At 42.9% G+C, this 16982-nt stretch overlaps 1 protein-coding gene and 1 long non-coding RNA gene across 17 annotated transcripts in view; one reads left to right on the forward strand and one right to left on the reverse strand.

Moving 5' to 3' along the window:
- The window catches only part of nav3 (neuron navigator 3), a 518579-nt gene that overhangs the window by 417860 nt on the left and 83737 nt on the right, over positions 1-16982 (forward strand). For 14 of the 16 annotated variants that reach the window (XM_078941837.1, XM_078941838.1, XM_078941836.1 and 11 more), the window contains 2 exons: positions 2835-3912; positions 6299-6414. In XM_078941837.1, the coding sequence (XP_078797963.1) occupies positions 2835-3912; positions 6299-6414 (1194 nt within the window). Of the gene's footprint in view, positions 1-2834; positions 3913-6298; positions 6415-12361; positions 13076-16982 lie in introns of those variants that run through there. The other 2 variants (XM_078941844.1, XM_078941846.1) reach the window with 1 other exon arrangement.
- LOC144989426 (uncharacterized) lies at positions 11448-12640 on the reverse strand. The gene is made up of 2 exons (XR_013653583.1): positions 12508-12640; positions 11448-12368 (listed from the first exon to the last, which is right to left on the reverse strand). It is a non-coding gene; the product is annotated as an uncharacterized LOC144989426 (long non-coding RNA).

The following is a 16982-nucleotide window of genomic DNA, read 5'->3' on the forward strand; positions in this document are numbered from 1 at the left end:
TTTAATGGCTTTTAGAAGTGATACTATGTCTTCTCAAACAATGTTTGAATGAACAGTAGGATTTTGATGTCTCATTTTCTCAACAGTCCATAACCCAATTAACATTTTGATACTGTATTGCAATCTGCAATCTAAAAAGAATCCCAAACGATCCTCTGCACTTTTGTGCTTTTTTAGTCATATGTAATATGAGTTAACATAACATGATTTGACTGGTGTAATTTTATGCTGTTCTGCTATATCCAAAGTCAACTTACAAACCATTATGGGAATCCTAAATGTAGCTTAATAAAATAGACCGCAAGATAATGTTTCTCAGAGTAGTCATACATTTTTGAAGAGTCATACGCCCAGTCGTGCGTCACCACTTACGTCATAAAAATGAACATAAAAAAATGTTGCTGAGAGATCCTGGTGCAATTTAGCATTTTTCTACTGACTGAAACTTAAAAATGGAAAAAAAGTGTTCAAGACACTTTTTTTCTCTTCTCTTGGTCTTCCTGAAAAACATTTAAAAATGGTTGAACAATCCCATTGACTGTGAAAAACATGCACCGGCCCCATTTAAACCTGGACCTTAGAGAGACAAGCAGATAAAGGTTGACCCTGAAGTTAAGGATTTCACTAAGACCGGGTTGAGGGACCTGCCCAGTGTTGATTCACACTATACTGCAGAAGCAGAGCTACCTACAAAGACTTGAATTCCTTTACCCAGGTACCACCATATCCTAACTACATTGTGAATACCAACAGAAGGCTACGACTTCTAGGGTGAGGGCTGTTGAAGTCCAATATTTCCCAAAGTTTTCCATGGGAGCTATTTTGTATTTATTTTGAGAAAAGGACTTTTGTGTTTTATTCAAACACAGGAATATTAGTAGGGATGTATTTGACCCATGTGTCTACAAGAAGATGAATCGAGGTGAGAGAAGTCTCAGGACAAGAATTCTGCCAATATATATAAATAGATCCTTCTTCAGGCTCAAGGCACAAAAGGCTACAGGCAAAAAAGCTTGATATCCAACTGTGCATTACTTTATCAGTGATGGCAAGGTCCATTCAGACTGTCCTTCTCAGAAGCCTCTGTATGGAAAGAACTGCCACAAAGGGTACAAATGTCAAATCGGCAATTGGTAGAGATAAGATTGTTGTCCTCTGACAATCAAGAAGAAAGTCCCAGAACCTCCACTCAATGAAACCCATCACTTCTTTTATAATTTCCCATACTTATAGACATTAGACAAAAACCCTCCAAAGAAGATCTGGAAAGAGAAGTGAAGAAATAAACATTTTTCCTAAGCATTATGTTCAGTTAGTTTGTTAGTAATGTTTTTTCCTAATAAAATAGAAGGCTTAAAATTGCCTAAATCACAAAGGCATGTTCAAAAATGTGCCTAAGTCATTTAATTCTCCCATGTTCCATGTTTGGGTAACTTTGTTGTTTATATGTCAACAGGAATCAGTTGTCATAGCTATTTTGATTAAAACTGTTAGTAACTATCATACTAAACAAACTGTTTATTTTTTGCGTTTCCTGAAAAATCAGAAAAAATGACTTGGGCAATTATTTTAAGAAGGTTACGTTATGCAGTGTTTCTTCTCATATCCGGAAAGACTTAAAGGAACAGAAGTAAATTCTTTTCATGTATTTCTAAAAGCAACCAGGCAAAATCAGATGTAAACTACAATTCTCTGTTAACTAATAATCAAGCTGCTGGATTCTTGTGTTCTGTTGCGGTTTAAGATGAACTTAGAAATTGAATTAAAATCTGTTTTTATAAACTTCCTGAAAAAAGCTTCCATCAAGACTTTGGGCTTGTGTGTTTTCGTGTGGGCTTGTGCAGTGATCAGGTAGCATTTTGTTTTGACGAGAATTAAAGGAGTCTGTTGCTTTGGCAACATCAAGTCAGAGCGCAGCCTGAAATGTGGTGGCTCTGCAAAGTGGCCTCCAGGGCAGGGATGGAGCAGGGATGGAGCGTCTCTAAAGGCGGGGTTAATTGACTGGACACACACAGACACACACACCTGCATTCAGAAACACTGCAGAGGACCCCTGGATTATCTCTGATATATGTTCGAGGACGATCAGAGGACACCAACACATCAGGTTCAGCTGTGATACATTAAACAGCTCTTTCTGCTTTTTATTATTCACACAAAGCTCCAACAGTTCCTAATAAACTGTCAGTTTTTTGCATTGTTTTTTTATTCCTGCTTTTTTGTAGGGATGCAGACTGACAAATCCATCAATCACATTAATTAAAATACAATGTGGGGATTCTCTAGAATTAAATTAAAACTGCTCTTGAGCTCACAAGTTCAGCTGTATTCAACATTTTTGGTCATTATTTACAACAAAATCTTTACAAGAAAATGCTCCAGTTGTCAACATTTTTCATTGTTTTCCAGAAGAGGGGAAGCCTGATAGGTGTAGCGTCTGCACCACACGTTGGTGTAAAGCCAACCGTCCTATATCTCCAGGTTAGACGCAGAGTCTGTGGACTGATGGGACTCATCAGTAGAGTTTTGTATTGACTGACAGAGAGAATCTTGTTTTTTGCATCTCATTTAGGCGTTTTTGCTACCAAATTTTTATTTAAAACTGATTTGATTGATTACTAAAATTTACAATCTTGCAGATAGGGAACGACAGCAAATGTGTCATCTCAGCGAAAGAGATGCTGAATGAAAACATTACTGGTCAAATTTTAAAAGGGATTTTAAATAAATATTTGCAAAAAAAAAAGCTTTCATTCTTTTAGGGTTAGGGATATTTAGGTATACACAACTGTTGCATATAAAAGATTTTTTTTTTTCTTTTTCTCCTCCTCCAGAGGCAGTGAGGGCTATTCCGGTTCCCAGTGGGATGAATGGGAGTGGTGGGATCGTTTCCACCAGCCAGAGTGGGCAGCAGCTGGCCTCTGCTATTCCCTCACCCACAACTGGAAAGTCTTGGCGCAGCAAGTCCATGAACCTCAAGCACAGTGCAACTTCGTCTATGCTGGCCAGCCCCACACACTCATCTTCCACCACACCATCCCCCCAGGCCCTGGAAGGCCCCCAATCAGATGGAGTCGATGGGTCAAAAGCTGGATCGGGAGTTGCACCCCCACATAGATCAATGCTGGAGAAGTTTCGTCTGATTCACCCTCGGTCTGCTTCAAGGGCATCTCCATCCATGGCAGAAATGGCTCTTCAGGAGGAGGATGACCTGTCAGAGTACGGCGAGGACAGCCTAGCAGTGGCGGTGTCAACATGCAGCAGCGTTGGCAGCACCGCTACAGCCAAACAAATGTCTGCAAAAACGTCTGCATCTGCCCTTTCTGCCCCAAGCAAAAGCCTGTCCACCACCGCTTCATACCCAAAGGCTTCTGGAGGTGGCAGTAGATCCAACACGCAAGGCAAGGAGGACAAAGTCAAGTCTGCAAAAACCTCAAAGGAGAATCCATCAAAGGAGGAGTCTACCACAGAATCCTCCAAGAAGACCTCAAAAATATCCAGCCTCATTCCCAAAGGAGGGAGATCCTCATCGGGGAAGAAAGATGGTGGCAGCTCCGCTTCCAGTTGCATCCCAAAACCAGGACTGAAAGCTCCTTCCACGACAACACCAAAGCCTCAGAGCCAGACTCAGGCCGCCTTAACCAGCTGTGGAAATGTGCGAGGGAATGATGCAGACAGAGCCAAGCTGGGCAAAGGAGGCCAGGGGGGCAGTTTCTACATACAGCGCTCCACTGCGGGCCAGGAGGGCAAAAGGACCTTCATGACCTCCTCCACCAGCACCTCAGCCTTGGCTGGATCCAGTGGGATGCTGGTGGGAGGAGGAGGAGGTGGAGCACTCGGAGCAGTTCAGCTTCCTCAGCAGCAGCAGCACAACCACCCCAATACGGCTACTGTGGCCCCCTTCATGTACAGGTGAGTTTTCGGGCTTTAAACTCACACAGATGTGTCAAAGCAGCACCTGCACACACTCAGGCTGCCACAAACCCAATGACATCACAAAGCTCTCCCACTGATCAGCCGGCGCTCCCCACTGAGCTTCTCTCCGGTGCCCTCACTTCTCCTCACAGTCATTACAGAACAAATTAGCATCCTCTGCCAGCTGCTTGCCAAAGCCTCTGATTTGACAGTGAAGGGTTGATTTGTGGGATTTCAGGCGCTGGCAGTGTTCGCCGCTCCGCCTCTTTTCATTCAGACCGCGTCAAAACCAGCAGCTGCTCTGCACTTCCTGGACGCTGCGCTGCTGACATCTTTCATCACAATGAAAAAAACATCCCTAGAAATTAACTTTTCTTTGCAGCTTTTCTTAGACTTCTTATACTGCAGTACACAAGGCTTAACGACAGAAAAAAAACAGAGTGAGAGCAGCAGCATTTAAAATGTTGCTTTAAAATGTAAGTATGTATCACCTGCGAAGATTTTATCATAGGTTTAGAAGAAAACAAAATTGGGCTCAACATTAAATTCCTCTTTTTTTCATTCATCTTCTTAACCGTTTATTCCCTTTCGGGGTCACGGGGTTGCTGGAGCCTATCCCGGCCACTTGGGCGTAGGCAAGGGATACCCTGGACTGGTCGCCAGTCTGTCGCAGGGTGGAATATCCTCAATCACACATCCATTCACTCTCACACTCACACCTATGGACAATTTAGAGTTGCCAATCAACCTATGGAGCATGTTTTTGGGTGGTGGGAGGAAGCCGGAGATCCCGGAGAAAACCCACGCATACATGGGGAGAACATGCAAACTCCTCACAGAAAGGTCCCCCATTGATGTTGTGTTTTTTCATGTCCCCCAGCCGGGACTTGAACTGGGGGCCTTCTTGCTGTGAGGCAAGAGCGCTAACCACTGCGCCACCGTGCAGCCCCTCTATCTAATTTCCTCTTTTTGCATTATTATTATAATTATTATTATTTTTATTTTTATTTGTTATTAGGTAAATGTTCTGAGCACCAGAGGTTTTGATTGATTTGATGTTTCATAATCAATAAGGATCAAATGTGAGACAATGGACTGACTCCTTGAGTTTTAAAACTCAGTTTATCGTACCAAATAGAGTTGATTTTAGGATTCTTTGTGCCAATGAAACAAAGAAATATATTTTTGTAAACTAAAAAACACAAAGTGAAAAAAAGGCTCCAAAAGATGAAAAGCAATGGTTTTCAGTGGGAGGAGTCAGGAAAAATGTTCTAAACTGGATTACCAAAATCATATTTATGAAGTTAAATTTTGATATTTTTGCTTCTTATTTAACACTTTGCGACGACATCGGTTGGTGTTTTAAAAATAAAAACATGATCTCAATTGAGTTTTATTGACTTTTATTGATTGTATTCAGCAGTTTGTATGAGCTACTGTTTTCAACATGGCTGGCTCTTTGGAAACAAGAAGTCAGAATTCCTGTTTAATTTAAAAAACAAACATTTTAAACGCTGTGGAGGCTGACCTAAATGTTTACATAACCAGATTTTTGCAATTATTTTTAATATAATTTTCTAAAAACCATGCAATCATTTTTCATTTGTCATCAGGGCAGTAGTAAACTAAGTAGCTGCCAGCAAAAGCTACCCAATTTACTTGAAACCTTTGCTAATTGGTTAAAAGAAAAAGGTGAATGAAGCCGCCTTTTTGTCGAGGACTTTTGGATGACATCACTGCTTTAAACTTACGACAGATCAGATCAGAACAACACAAACCCAGATCTTCATCCAGATCCTTGTTGAAGATATAGATCTGATGAAGATTATAATGTTATATTATGATGTTTACCTTTAAACAAAGAAGAGGCAGCAATGCACACACATATTTTTTGCTGTGTGGGTCAGGGTTTTTATATAGAAAAGGTTTTCATAAAATCTGTGTGTGCAACCATTAAAGGCCTTTTTAAATTTAATTTTGAATGACAGGAGCTTGCGTGGGTTTTCCCCGCTTCATTGGTTCATTGGTGATTCTAGATTATTCCTCGGTGTGACTGTGAGTGTGTGATCCTGCAACTGGCCCAACAGTTGCTGGGACTGGCTCCAGCAACCCAGTGACCCCAAAAAGGGATGGATGGAGAAGCTGAACTAACTTGGTCAGAGACAGAGTATTGGCCAAGCAGTCCAAAATGTTGACGAGCTCCTTCCTGAATGTTAGCAGTTTGATCCGACTACATAAAAGTTGCTAACATGACTGCTGACTAAGGTTTATAGTAGAAAGATCTGTTAATCCCACAGATGAAGAAAGCTGTACAACTGTTTGCCTCCTATATTTCTGTCTGCATTTGTAACTGCTCTGTGTTGTTTGGCCTTTATGCCTGCAGGACGTTTTCAGAGAATGACTGCACCACGGTGGCCCCTGCCGACCCCTGCCTCAGCCCCACCAAGGGGGAGCTGGTCTACAGCAAGACAGCCAAACAGTGCCTGGAGGAGATATCAGGTACATGAACGGCAAACTCAGCTTTCTCCATGTGGGTGTGCGATCCTAGCATTAGCATTTATTCCGTCTGATATTGGTTATATAAGAATCCAGCTCCCATATTCTCACTGGTACCTATATTTACTTAATGCTGACCTCAAAGCTTTGCAGTTCAGTTCAGTTCCCACACTGTTTAGAAATTACTCCAAGAAGGTTTTTCTTTTTCTTTTTTTTGGTGTAGATTTTCTGATCTGAGGGGCCTAACTATGTAAAAACTCAACCTTACTTCAAATATTACTATTTCTATAAATAGTGAGTATGATTTGTTTTCACCAATGTTTCAGCTATTATTCCACAAGTCCCAAAAAGTTCAAACTTGGACATGTTGTAAATTTCTGGGTAAAACTTTTTCATCAAGCTGGTGGCTGTTTTTGTTTACAGAAAGTTGATCATATTTTTACAGCACATGCACACATGAATGCTTTTGTGTTTGATTGGGGGGATCCTGCTCTGTGCAGATTTCATGTTGAGAAGGGAAAAGGTCATCGATGGCAGCTGGACGTGGAGCACATCTGTGGCTCTGGGTTTGCGCCCCGGAGGCTTGCATCGTCTGCTGCGACCCCTCTGCTTTGTCACTACGAGTCTCTGTGATATGCTTTCAGCAGAACCTTCATCACCGCTGACTATTTTTAGTCTTAGTGGAGGTTTTGTGGATACAGATTTTGTTCATGGCTACTCTGTCACTGCAAACAAATCTGAGCCACAGATTACAGCCAGAGTCTGTAGATCTGTCTGTAGTTTTAGGATGTGTTTTTGTAGGGACTTAAGACTGTTATAGGCTGCTTTGTCTGGAGCATTAATAAATAATCTTGCTGCTACATGCAAAGATCTGTTGCATTTCTTACCTGTTACTACTAAATGCTGTTTAAAGTCTTTGTTTTTTTTTTAAATTAGACCCTGAAAAGCTCTTGGGTTTAAGTTCTGCAGCCAAGTTTAGATTCAAGTTGAAACATTTTCCCAACAAACCACTGTAGATCAAATCTACAGTGCTGAAACACAATTTGAAACAAAAAAAACAATTCAGTTCTTTTTAGTCTACCTACTACGTGCCAATTTATATGGCACATTTATATGGCATATTTAATTTGTATGAAAGTTCTATACACAAAAACATCAAATTAAGTGTTTGATAACATTTGATTTAGTCCAGAACCTTCCAATAAGGCCAGAATGTTTTACTTGTATTAGCACAGACCATCTCAAGCAGCATTTTATTACCCATGTGGGCAAAACTTTATCAAAATTCTAGAAATGTTGAAAAAACACAATTTCACAATGACACAGTTTCCATTAAATCCTAATTATGTGAATAAACACAAACCAACTCACGCGATAAGTCATTCAAAACATGTTGATGGATGTTAAAAATACTTTGTTTTACAGCAGATTCATTCAAATTTCTACCACGGCACCAGCGCTCATCATCATCTATCAAAGGAGACGTTGGCGTCTTATTCAGGCCATAGAGCGGCGAGCTCCTTACACATGGGAAGGGCTAGTGGTATTCCACTTTAACCATTTTGGGAAAAGGTGGTTGGTAATTTTACAGAGGAGCTGTGGATCCAACAATTCCACATGACACGCTCAACTTTTGATGAGCTGCGTGATGGTGTGGGACCTCTGGTGGCGCCCGCTGTGCACTGACCAAGGCAGCCGGTTCCTACCAATAAGTGCATTGCCATCCGGTTGTTGGTCACGTGACCCATTTGATCTGAAAAGTGTCTCCATTGCAGTTTTGTGAAATATGTCCATTTTGATAGGCCTAAGAAGCCACCTCCTCCAAGCACAAAAACTTTTTTCAATGAATGTGAGTTTTTTCGAAATTCTCGTATTGCCATTAGGCAAATTTATTATCGCAAATCCAATTTGCATAATTTCCTGGTCAATGGAAACACAGTTTATGTGGCCTAAAGATGAAAATGAAGGGTTTTCAGTGTAATCTCTTTACTCAGTTATGCCTCAGTCACTACTGCTATGGGTGGATACAAGCTCTCTGCGGGTGAAAACAGGCAAACTGTTACAGAGAACACAGGAAATATCAAGGTCGTAGACCACTCAGTGAACTCTAAGGTGTAAATATTCATTCACTGTTTTCCTAGGGACATTGCTTGACTAATTGATCATAGTCGACACTTATACAACATGTAAGTAAGTAAGTAAGTAAGAGTGAAGAAGTTGAGATGCAGGCAAGTTGACGGACATTTTATTTTCAACCCTCTTAAACCCTGCAAACTTTGCAGGGAGCCGATTGGTGCTGTACAGATGATAAGTGTGCACTGCATGCGCTCTGTGCATGCAGCCTGACTGTTAGAAATAAAGAAATTAGACAGTCATAGTGTATATGTGTGGACATCCTGCAGGCGTCTTACAGGCTCTTACGTATCACATGCACATCCCATGCGGCCAGTAAGGACTCACTGGGGGCACCTGACTAACTACTGAGTGCGACATAAGGAGACTGTACCTTTAACCCGTACATCATAAGTGCGTGTAACTTTTGTCATCCTTACAAATACTTCACAACATACTTACCACATTCACAACAATGGTGCTCCTTAAGGTTGCCATACGAGCCTCAAGCGAACTGGAAGACACACCTGTGCGCTTCACTCTACAACCCTCCATTGACCCAGCAACCCTTAAAACCCACATCACCTGTGCGTTTGCAAGTGACATGAGCTTCAGTGAAGGGCAACAGCGGAGTGAAAAACTGGCAGACGAAGAAGAAACCTGCAGCAGAATGAAAGGGGTGTTTGGGTCTGAGGGGGGCGGAAGGAAACAAACACAGAAGTGCTGGATCTTCTGATGTAAGACAAAAGGGACAGGAGGGCTGACTGCAACTAGAGCCCTGCGCGGGAATATTTTCTTCATCCCGCTCCCGCCCGCGCCCGCTGAATTTCTGACCAATCCCGCCCGCTCCCGCAACGTATGCGTTACACTCCCGGCCGCTCTGGCAATATGTATGTCCACTCCCGCCCGCACCCGCAAAACTCATAGAATTTAGTCCCGCACAGTAATAGAGATGCAATGATTTTGTATCGTCTCCCGTCCCGCAGGGAAAAAAACACGTATTTGTATTGATATTATTAAAGAGATTCATGTCTCTCCTCCAGCCTCATCTTTTCATGCATTCCTCTTTTGTGTAATTTTCAACTTAAATATTAAATATATTTTCCCAAATCCTGTTCGGTTAAAAGTGTGCGTGTGTGCGCGCGCAGACAGACGGCCTGAAGCGCACTCTTAGTAAGAGGCGGGGCGGGGCGTTGCACACCCCCAACAACAGGTTAGATGACAGAGGACATTGGGCGTCTCTACCTGGTGCCTTCACGGAGCTTCAGTACATAAGAATCCAACAGCCGCACAGCCTAACGTAGTCCCCTAATACAGTGTTTTTCAACCAGTGTGCCGCGGCACACTAGTGTGCCGTGGGAGGTGGTCAAGTGTGCCGTGGGAAATTGCCCTCATTACCTGATTTAACAACATTTTCCATCTCCAGGATTTCAGCTCTTTGTTCATCCAAACAGGCCCTGATAAAACACTTAGAAATTAGCTATATGAAAGATCATAAAATAATTTTTTTTCTTTGTGTTTATTTGATTCTATTAAAAACATTTTGATAAGAATGACTGGTACCGCGATTTGGCTGCAGCTAAAGCCGTTTGCGGCAAAGTCCCGCCCCTTTAACTGTCTCCGCCAATCATTCTTGGATTCTTAATCACATGTCATCAGTCTGACCAATCAGAAGTGGTTAACGTCTTCACTTCCTTGCTCTGAATTCTGCTGATAAAGTCGCTCAGTTCTAACAAAAATACCAGCTAAAGCTCGTATTTAGCGGTGTAACTTTCCACAGAATCCGGTGTCAGACCGTGGAACAAGTGAACAAAACCATGAAGCTCGGAGACGCTGGTCTTTCTGCGTTCGGCGGATAATTAACTACATCTCCCATGATGCATTGGGTTAAAAATGACAGCGTGAGCGTCTTGGCGCACAACGAGTCTCTCTTCTTAACGTCTTGAAACAGCGAACACAAATCAAAAAGTTTTTAAATCTTCTAACTTAGCTTTTATTACATTTATTAGAAAAAACAGCTGCAACTTACAGCTTTTAGTGCCACAATTATCACAAAAATGCATGTGAGATCATGGAGGGACTGTGGATCAATACAGACTGTTTTTATCCTTTTTTTTCCTCTTTTTTTTGAATACTGGTGTGCCGCGGGATTTTTGTCAAGGTTAAAGTGTGCCGTGGCTCAAAAAAGGTTGAAAAACACTGCCCTAATATATATTCATGAGATATTCATGGCAGCAGGACTGATCCCGTGGGGGGGGGGTTTGCCGCCCGCAGCACAATTCAAACCGCCCAATCCCGCGAGATTTGGGTTGGGTCCCGTGGGACCCGGCGGGACCCAATCCCAATGCAGCCCTCTAACTGCAACTGTTGAAGAACAAAGTAAGAAATACAGAATTAATGAACATCTGTTAGAAAAAGAAATGCAACCCACTGATAACTGCAGCAACAAGAAGCAGAAAAAACCTCAGTTGCTTGAATAACTTTTTACCAGATAGAGCGGTTTTATCTATTTATGCCAGATTCAGCAATCATTTGAGCAGCAAACAAGACCAAATGTCTCTGAAGTCAAGAGGGGTCACCCTTAATCAAATGCAAAGTGGAACTGAACAGAGTCCAGCATGCACAAACAACAGCTGGTGATTACAGGTCTGAGGGATGTCGCCTCGGCTCGAACATTCTTGACGTTTTGCTTTGGTGGTGGTTTTTCTGAAACTTGTCATTTTGAGGATAAAGTTAGGATGGGATGGGTGACCACTGCTTTTGTTTGGGGTCCAGATAAAAGGACTCGTTTTTTGTTGTCACGTCCTTTTTCCTCTTCTGTGAAATAACAGAAATGAGTCCATTTCAGGGAAAATACCACAAACGCCACATGAAAGTGCTTGCCTTTTCAAGCATTCTGGCTGCTTGTTTTCTTTTTGCAAGAGTTTTTTTTTTTTTTCTGGAGTGATTTTATTCCAGCAACTTCTTTTAGTAGGATGGCAGATGTGTGCAGCACAGGTGTGACTAATACAGAGGGGGCTAATACCGTTTGCATTGATTGATAGGCATGCCGTTGATCCACGATAAGCTCTGGGCACAGCTCCTCATCCCGCCTTTAATTAACAGCGGGCGGACGGACGGCGTGCTGCAGCAGAGCTCAGGTGCAAACACCTCCCAGCCTCAGAGGCAGAGGGATGGTGTGAGGGACTTAACAAGAAAGCTCCTATGAAGGATGACAAGGATTAAAAGAAAGAAGAAGATAAGCACTTAGGAGGCTGAGCAAGCTGGTGGAGAGAAAGTGCAGGCTGCGCACTGGAATGTGCAGCCAGACGGCGAGCTACGTGAGCCTGCTCGCCGCCTTCAACACCCATTCATTCTGCACTGTGAGGACAGGGAGGAGGTGTCAGAGGGGGAGGCAGCTGAAGTGTGGCAGTGAGCTGGTAATTTCAGCAAAGACAGAAGGTGGAGGGAACAAGATAAGAGTGGATGAAAAGACTGAAAAGAGAATAAGTGAGGCGGGGGGGGGGGCACGGGAGATGCAGCGCGCTCATCCACGCCCCTGACAGCATGTGGACGGAGAGCGCGATGGAAGCAGTGAGTGTTTGTGTCTGCTTTGCTGCCTGACCACCAGCATGGTTCAGCTCCAGGATGGATTTGACGGCTGAACGGGGGCTTTCCTCCCCCCGCTTTGCCCCAGACCTTGCTTTCCCTCCAGCCTTGGAGCCTGTAGACACCTGGACCTCAATCGGGGAGGTGTGGGTCGTCAGGACCCATCTCTTTGCTGGCTCAGTTCTACGGTTCCTCCCTCCCTCCATCTGTTCTCCGTGGGGAGCAGGGAGCCTCTCAGGTGGATCCTCACACTGTTCCTGCATGAGGAAAAGGTGAGCAGAGATGAAGAGGGGAGCAGAATTCTCTGTGTATCAGGGGGGCAGTCCAGCTCAGCGGCCTCCCCAGCCTCTCCCTGACAACCTCAACCTGCGGATCAAGCAGCGCTCTCTTACTAACCTGACCCACCTGAGCGAAGGCGAGCAGTGCGTCTACTCCCTTGAGCTCAGCGAGGCTCCAACTCGTCTCTCCCAACCTCACAACTGGACTCTGCACTCAACCGCCTCCCATCGAGCAGGAGGCAGCCTACAAGCAAGCCCCAGGAAGGAGGTGGGCACCAGGAAGGAGGAGGCACGCGGGACCCGAGCCCGATCCCTGTCTCTGTCTCTCACTAAGGTCCTTTCACAGTCGGAGCACTCCCTCATCCCGGTCCCTTGGAGATGCACGGCAGCTGGTGGGCGGCAACAGCGAGGATCTTGCAGCAGCCATCTGAGGACCGACCCCCAGCAGAAGTTCAGGGAGGGGTCAGGGGTAGATGAGGAGAGCAGAAATGGGGGGTTCAGCAAAGAGTCTGCTGCTTCAGGAAGGGGTGAGAATCAGGGAGGCAGGGAGAAGGACAGTGGGTACTGGGCAGAAGAGGAGGTGTCAGGGGGAGGTCCTCGTGAGGGAACCGCTCAGCTGGATAAGGAGGTGATCCTCACCATGCTGGGCGACCTTGAGCAGGTGCTTCACACCCAGCCTCACCCACGTAAGTCTCCCGCACGTGCCAAACAGGAATGTTTTGACATACATGTGGGGTAATTTTATCAACAGCACCTCAAATCGGGAATCAGGGCTCAAAGAAGCAAACTCTGGGAATGTCAGTGTTCTAATCCTCACATAAACATGGTTCTCTGAGCGCATTACTAACACTTTAGTAGCTTTCCCACCCACCAGAGTTTGGAAAACATCGGCCACACTTACATTCAGTCAGTCCATTTCATCAGCAGCCTTTAGAAAATCTGCAGGCGTATGGTCTCATGTCTTTGCTAAACTCAAAGTGTTTCCACATGTTGGACTGAAATGATGGACTGATCAATTTTTGCTGCATCATATATGTTGCTGTGATGCACTTGGTTATTTTCACCTTGTAGTAAAATAAATCTATCAAACGGTTTCGATCGTAGGAATAGAAATCGATTCATCGATTAAATTGATGAATCATTAAATCCCTATTCTTTAGTAGTTAAGGGGGTTGAGGAGAGGGAGGGAATTCAGACAAAACCTCAGCCTCCATCATACGCCCAAACACGAAGTGCCCAGCCGGCAAAGAAGCAGAAAAAGATCAAGAAAGCTGTTAGAAAAAACCCAGGGAGAGTAAGTGATACAGGATTATTGAAGGACAATGTTATACAGAAATCAAAAATAATGTTTTTTCTTTTTTTCTTTTTAATCAATAACGTTTACTGTGTTACGCATTAGTCTAACAGAAAAGTAGAAAGAATAGGGGCATCTAGTGGCCAACAAAGGTTACAGCAACCTATCAGCTGAAGATTGCTGTTGGCAATGAAAAGTTCATAAAGAGGATGGGGAATTAAAATCTCTTTGTTCAATGATTTGGTTTTTGTTTTGCCAGAATGAAAAAAGTAAGTTGTCCGTTTGGTTTAAGAAGCGTCACTTTTAAAATTACCTTAAACTTGCATTGGAAAAAAAACAAATGCTGCAAAGAGTATTAAATTAAATTGCCTCTGTTGAGAATCATGACTGGGGCTTAAATCCAAAGAAAAGTTTCTGCATGAGCAAAAAGGTGAAGAGGATTTAACACGCTCCTTATCCACCAGTAGTGCTGAGTCGGTAAATTTATTATAACGGTTCAGAATGAATAATAATAATTTTTAATCCTGAAAATAAAATGTGTGCATTTTTTATTTCCCATGCGAAGGATCTGGAGGCTGTCTGCTGCAAAGATGAGCTTATAATTGGACACACATGCTTCTGGCTTCCCTTCAGTGTTGCATGAAATGTCCAAACATGATCGAGACCCGGGGTTCCTGTCACTTTTTAATAGAATTTTAAATTGGATCTTTCCCAGCAGAGACCTGTTAGGATCGGTGTTCAATAGGAGTGACGAGGACACAAAAAAAGAAAGGTTTCTGAAGAAGCAGCTGTGCTGCAGATGTTCCAAGAATCCAGTTGTCATTATGATCATCAGCTGGAAGTCCTTTTTGAACAGACATGTCATCCTGGGTTTTTGCACTCATGATGTGCTCACTACTGACAAGAATCAGCAATGTGAGCACAAGCTGAGCTCCTTTCCTTCAAATTTGTCCCTAAGAATGGTTTTATCTAGAAGAATGTTGTAGTTTTTGCTGTCAATGTTACACTATGTGGTCATGGCAGTGCTGTATGTTTAAGGTTCTGTACTGAACATTATTTAAATATCTAAAACTTTTCTGGAAACCTGAAGTTGTTTTCAGGTTAGCTGTAAAACTTCTAAAACACTGTTGGGCCAAGAATCTAAAAATAAGCCAAAGGTTCAGTTTGTGTTTGTGAACGATAGATTTTATCCTGACATGCAAGCAGCTTTTGCAGCAACGGCACATGGAAAAAACCTGCATCCTCCCAGAGCGCACGTCAAAGCAGGAGCTCTGCTGTCAAAACACGGCAATGAAATCTTTTTCATTTGTGGAAAAAAAACACAAACTTTAATCCTTTAAGCTGTGAATCTGCTTATTTAAGTAACATAAACTGTAAAACGTATAAAAACAAAAATTTAAAGTAAGAAGATTTTATGGTCAACTGAAAAGAAGCTTTTCTCCTATTTAGCAAGTAAAATATTATGTTTCTATAGTCTTTGTATAAAAAAAAATCCAACTTTTTCAATAGAAATAGTTCAGATAGGTTCAGATTGGGGATTTTCAGGACTTAAGTGACGTAATTTTTATGTTTTTTGAATGTGAACTCACTTTAGCTCAAACTATTGTCTGTTCAGTCCATCAATTGGGGGGATTTTCCCTTCAGTTGCATTGTTTTCCAGTTCAAGTCAGTACATCAGTTTTTTTATTCTTCATCTCTTGGATTGACTCAACGGTTATCCTGCCAGATTCACTTTCTGTTCAGATTTTTCTGCGTTTATTATTTTAGGTTTTCAGATACAACTTTAAATTCAGTGGCTTATTATTGAACAGCTACTATTTCCCCCTCTAACAGATACATCAAAGCAGTCCAACACCATTACACTGCCACCAGCATTTATACTGTTTTTAAGACTCTTATGGGGTCAAATTAGCATCAGTTTCAAATAAATTAAATGTTAGATTGTTAATTAAAAAAAAGAAAAATTGAAACAGTTCTAAATGCAAAATAACTCACTGAAGGAAATATCCAAAATTTGACAAATTAAATTTTAAATTTGAAAAAAAAAAGTTTAATCTTGAAATAAACATTGACAATTTGAAACTATATTTGTAAATTTAAAACATAAGTTACAAAATACACTGACCAAAAATATAAATGCAACACTTATGTTATTGCTCCCATTTTTTATGGTATGAACTCAAAGATGTGAAACATTTTCCACATACACAAAATAACCAGTTCTCTGAAATATTGTTCACAAATCTGTCTAAATCTGTGATAGTGAGCACTTCTCCTTTGCCAAGACAATCCATCCCACCTCACAGGTGTGCCATATCAAGATGCTGATTAGACAGCATGATTATTGCACAGGTGTGCCTTAGACTGGCCACAAGAAAAGGCCACTCTGAAATCTTCAGTTGTGTGACACAACACAATGCCACAGATGTCGCAAGTTTTGAGGGATTGTGCACTTGGCATGCTGATAGCAGGAATGTCCACCAGAGTTGTTGCTAGGGAATTGAATGTCCATTTCTCCACCATAAGCCGTCTCCAAAGGCGTTTCCGAGAATTTGGCAGCACATCCAACCGGCCTCACAACCGCAGACCACGTGTAACCACATCAGCCCAAGACCACCACATCCAGCATGTCCACCTCCAAGATCGTCTGAGACCAGCCACTCGGACAGCTGCTGAAACAATCGGTTTGCATAACCACAGAATTTCTGCACAAACTGTCAGAAACTGTCTCAGGGAAGCTCATCTGCATGCTCGTCGTCCTCCTCGAGGTCTCGACCTCACTCCAGTTCGTCGTCGTAACCGACTTGAGTGGGCAAATGCTTACATGCGATGGCGTCTGGCACGTTGAAGAGGTGTTCTCTTCACGGATGAATCCCAGTGTACACTGTTCAGGGCAGATGGCAGACAGCGTGTGTGGCGTTGTGTGGGGGAGCGGTTTTCTGATGTCAATGTTGTGGATCGAGTAGCCCATGGTGGTGGTGGGGTTATGGTATGGGCAGGCGTATGTTATGAGCGAAGAACACAGATGCATTTCATTGATGGCATTTTGAATGCACAGAGATACTGTGACGAGATCCTGGGGCCCATTGTTGTGCCGTACATCCAACATCACCTCATGTTGCAGCATGATAATGCACGGCCCCATGTTGCAAGGATCTGTACACAATTCTTGGAAGCTGAAAACATCCCAGTTCTTGCATGGCCAGCATATTCACCGGACATGTCACCCATTGAGCATGTTTGGGATGCTCTGGATCGGCGTATACGAAAGCGTGTTCCAGTTCCTGCCAATATCCAGC

The sequence above is a fragment of the Oryzias latipes genome, chromosome 23, assembly GCF_053564925.1.
Source record: "Oryzias latipes strain Hd-rR chromosome 23, Olatipes_Hd-rR_3.1".
Classification (NCBI taxonomy): domain Eukaryota; kingdom Metazoa; phylum Chordata; class Actinopteri; order Beloniformes; family Adrianichthyidae; genus Oryzias; species Oryzias latipes.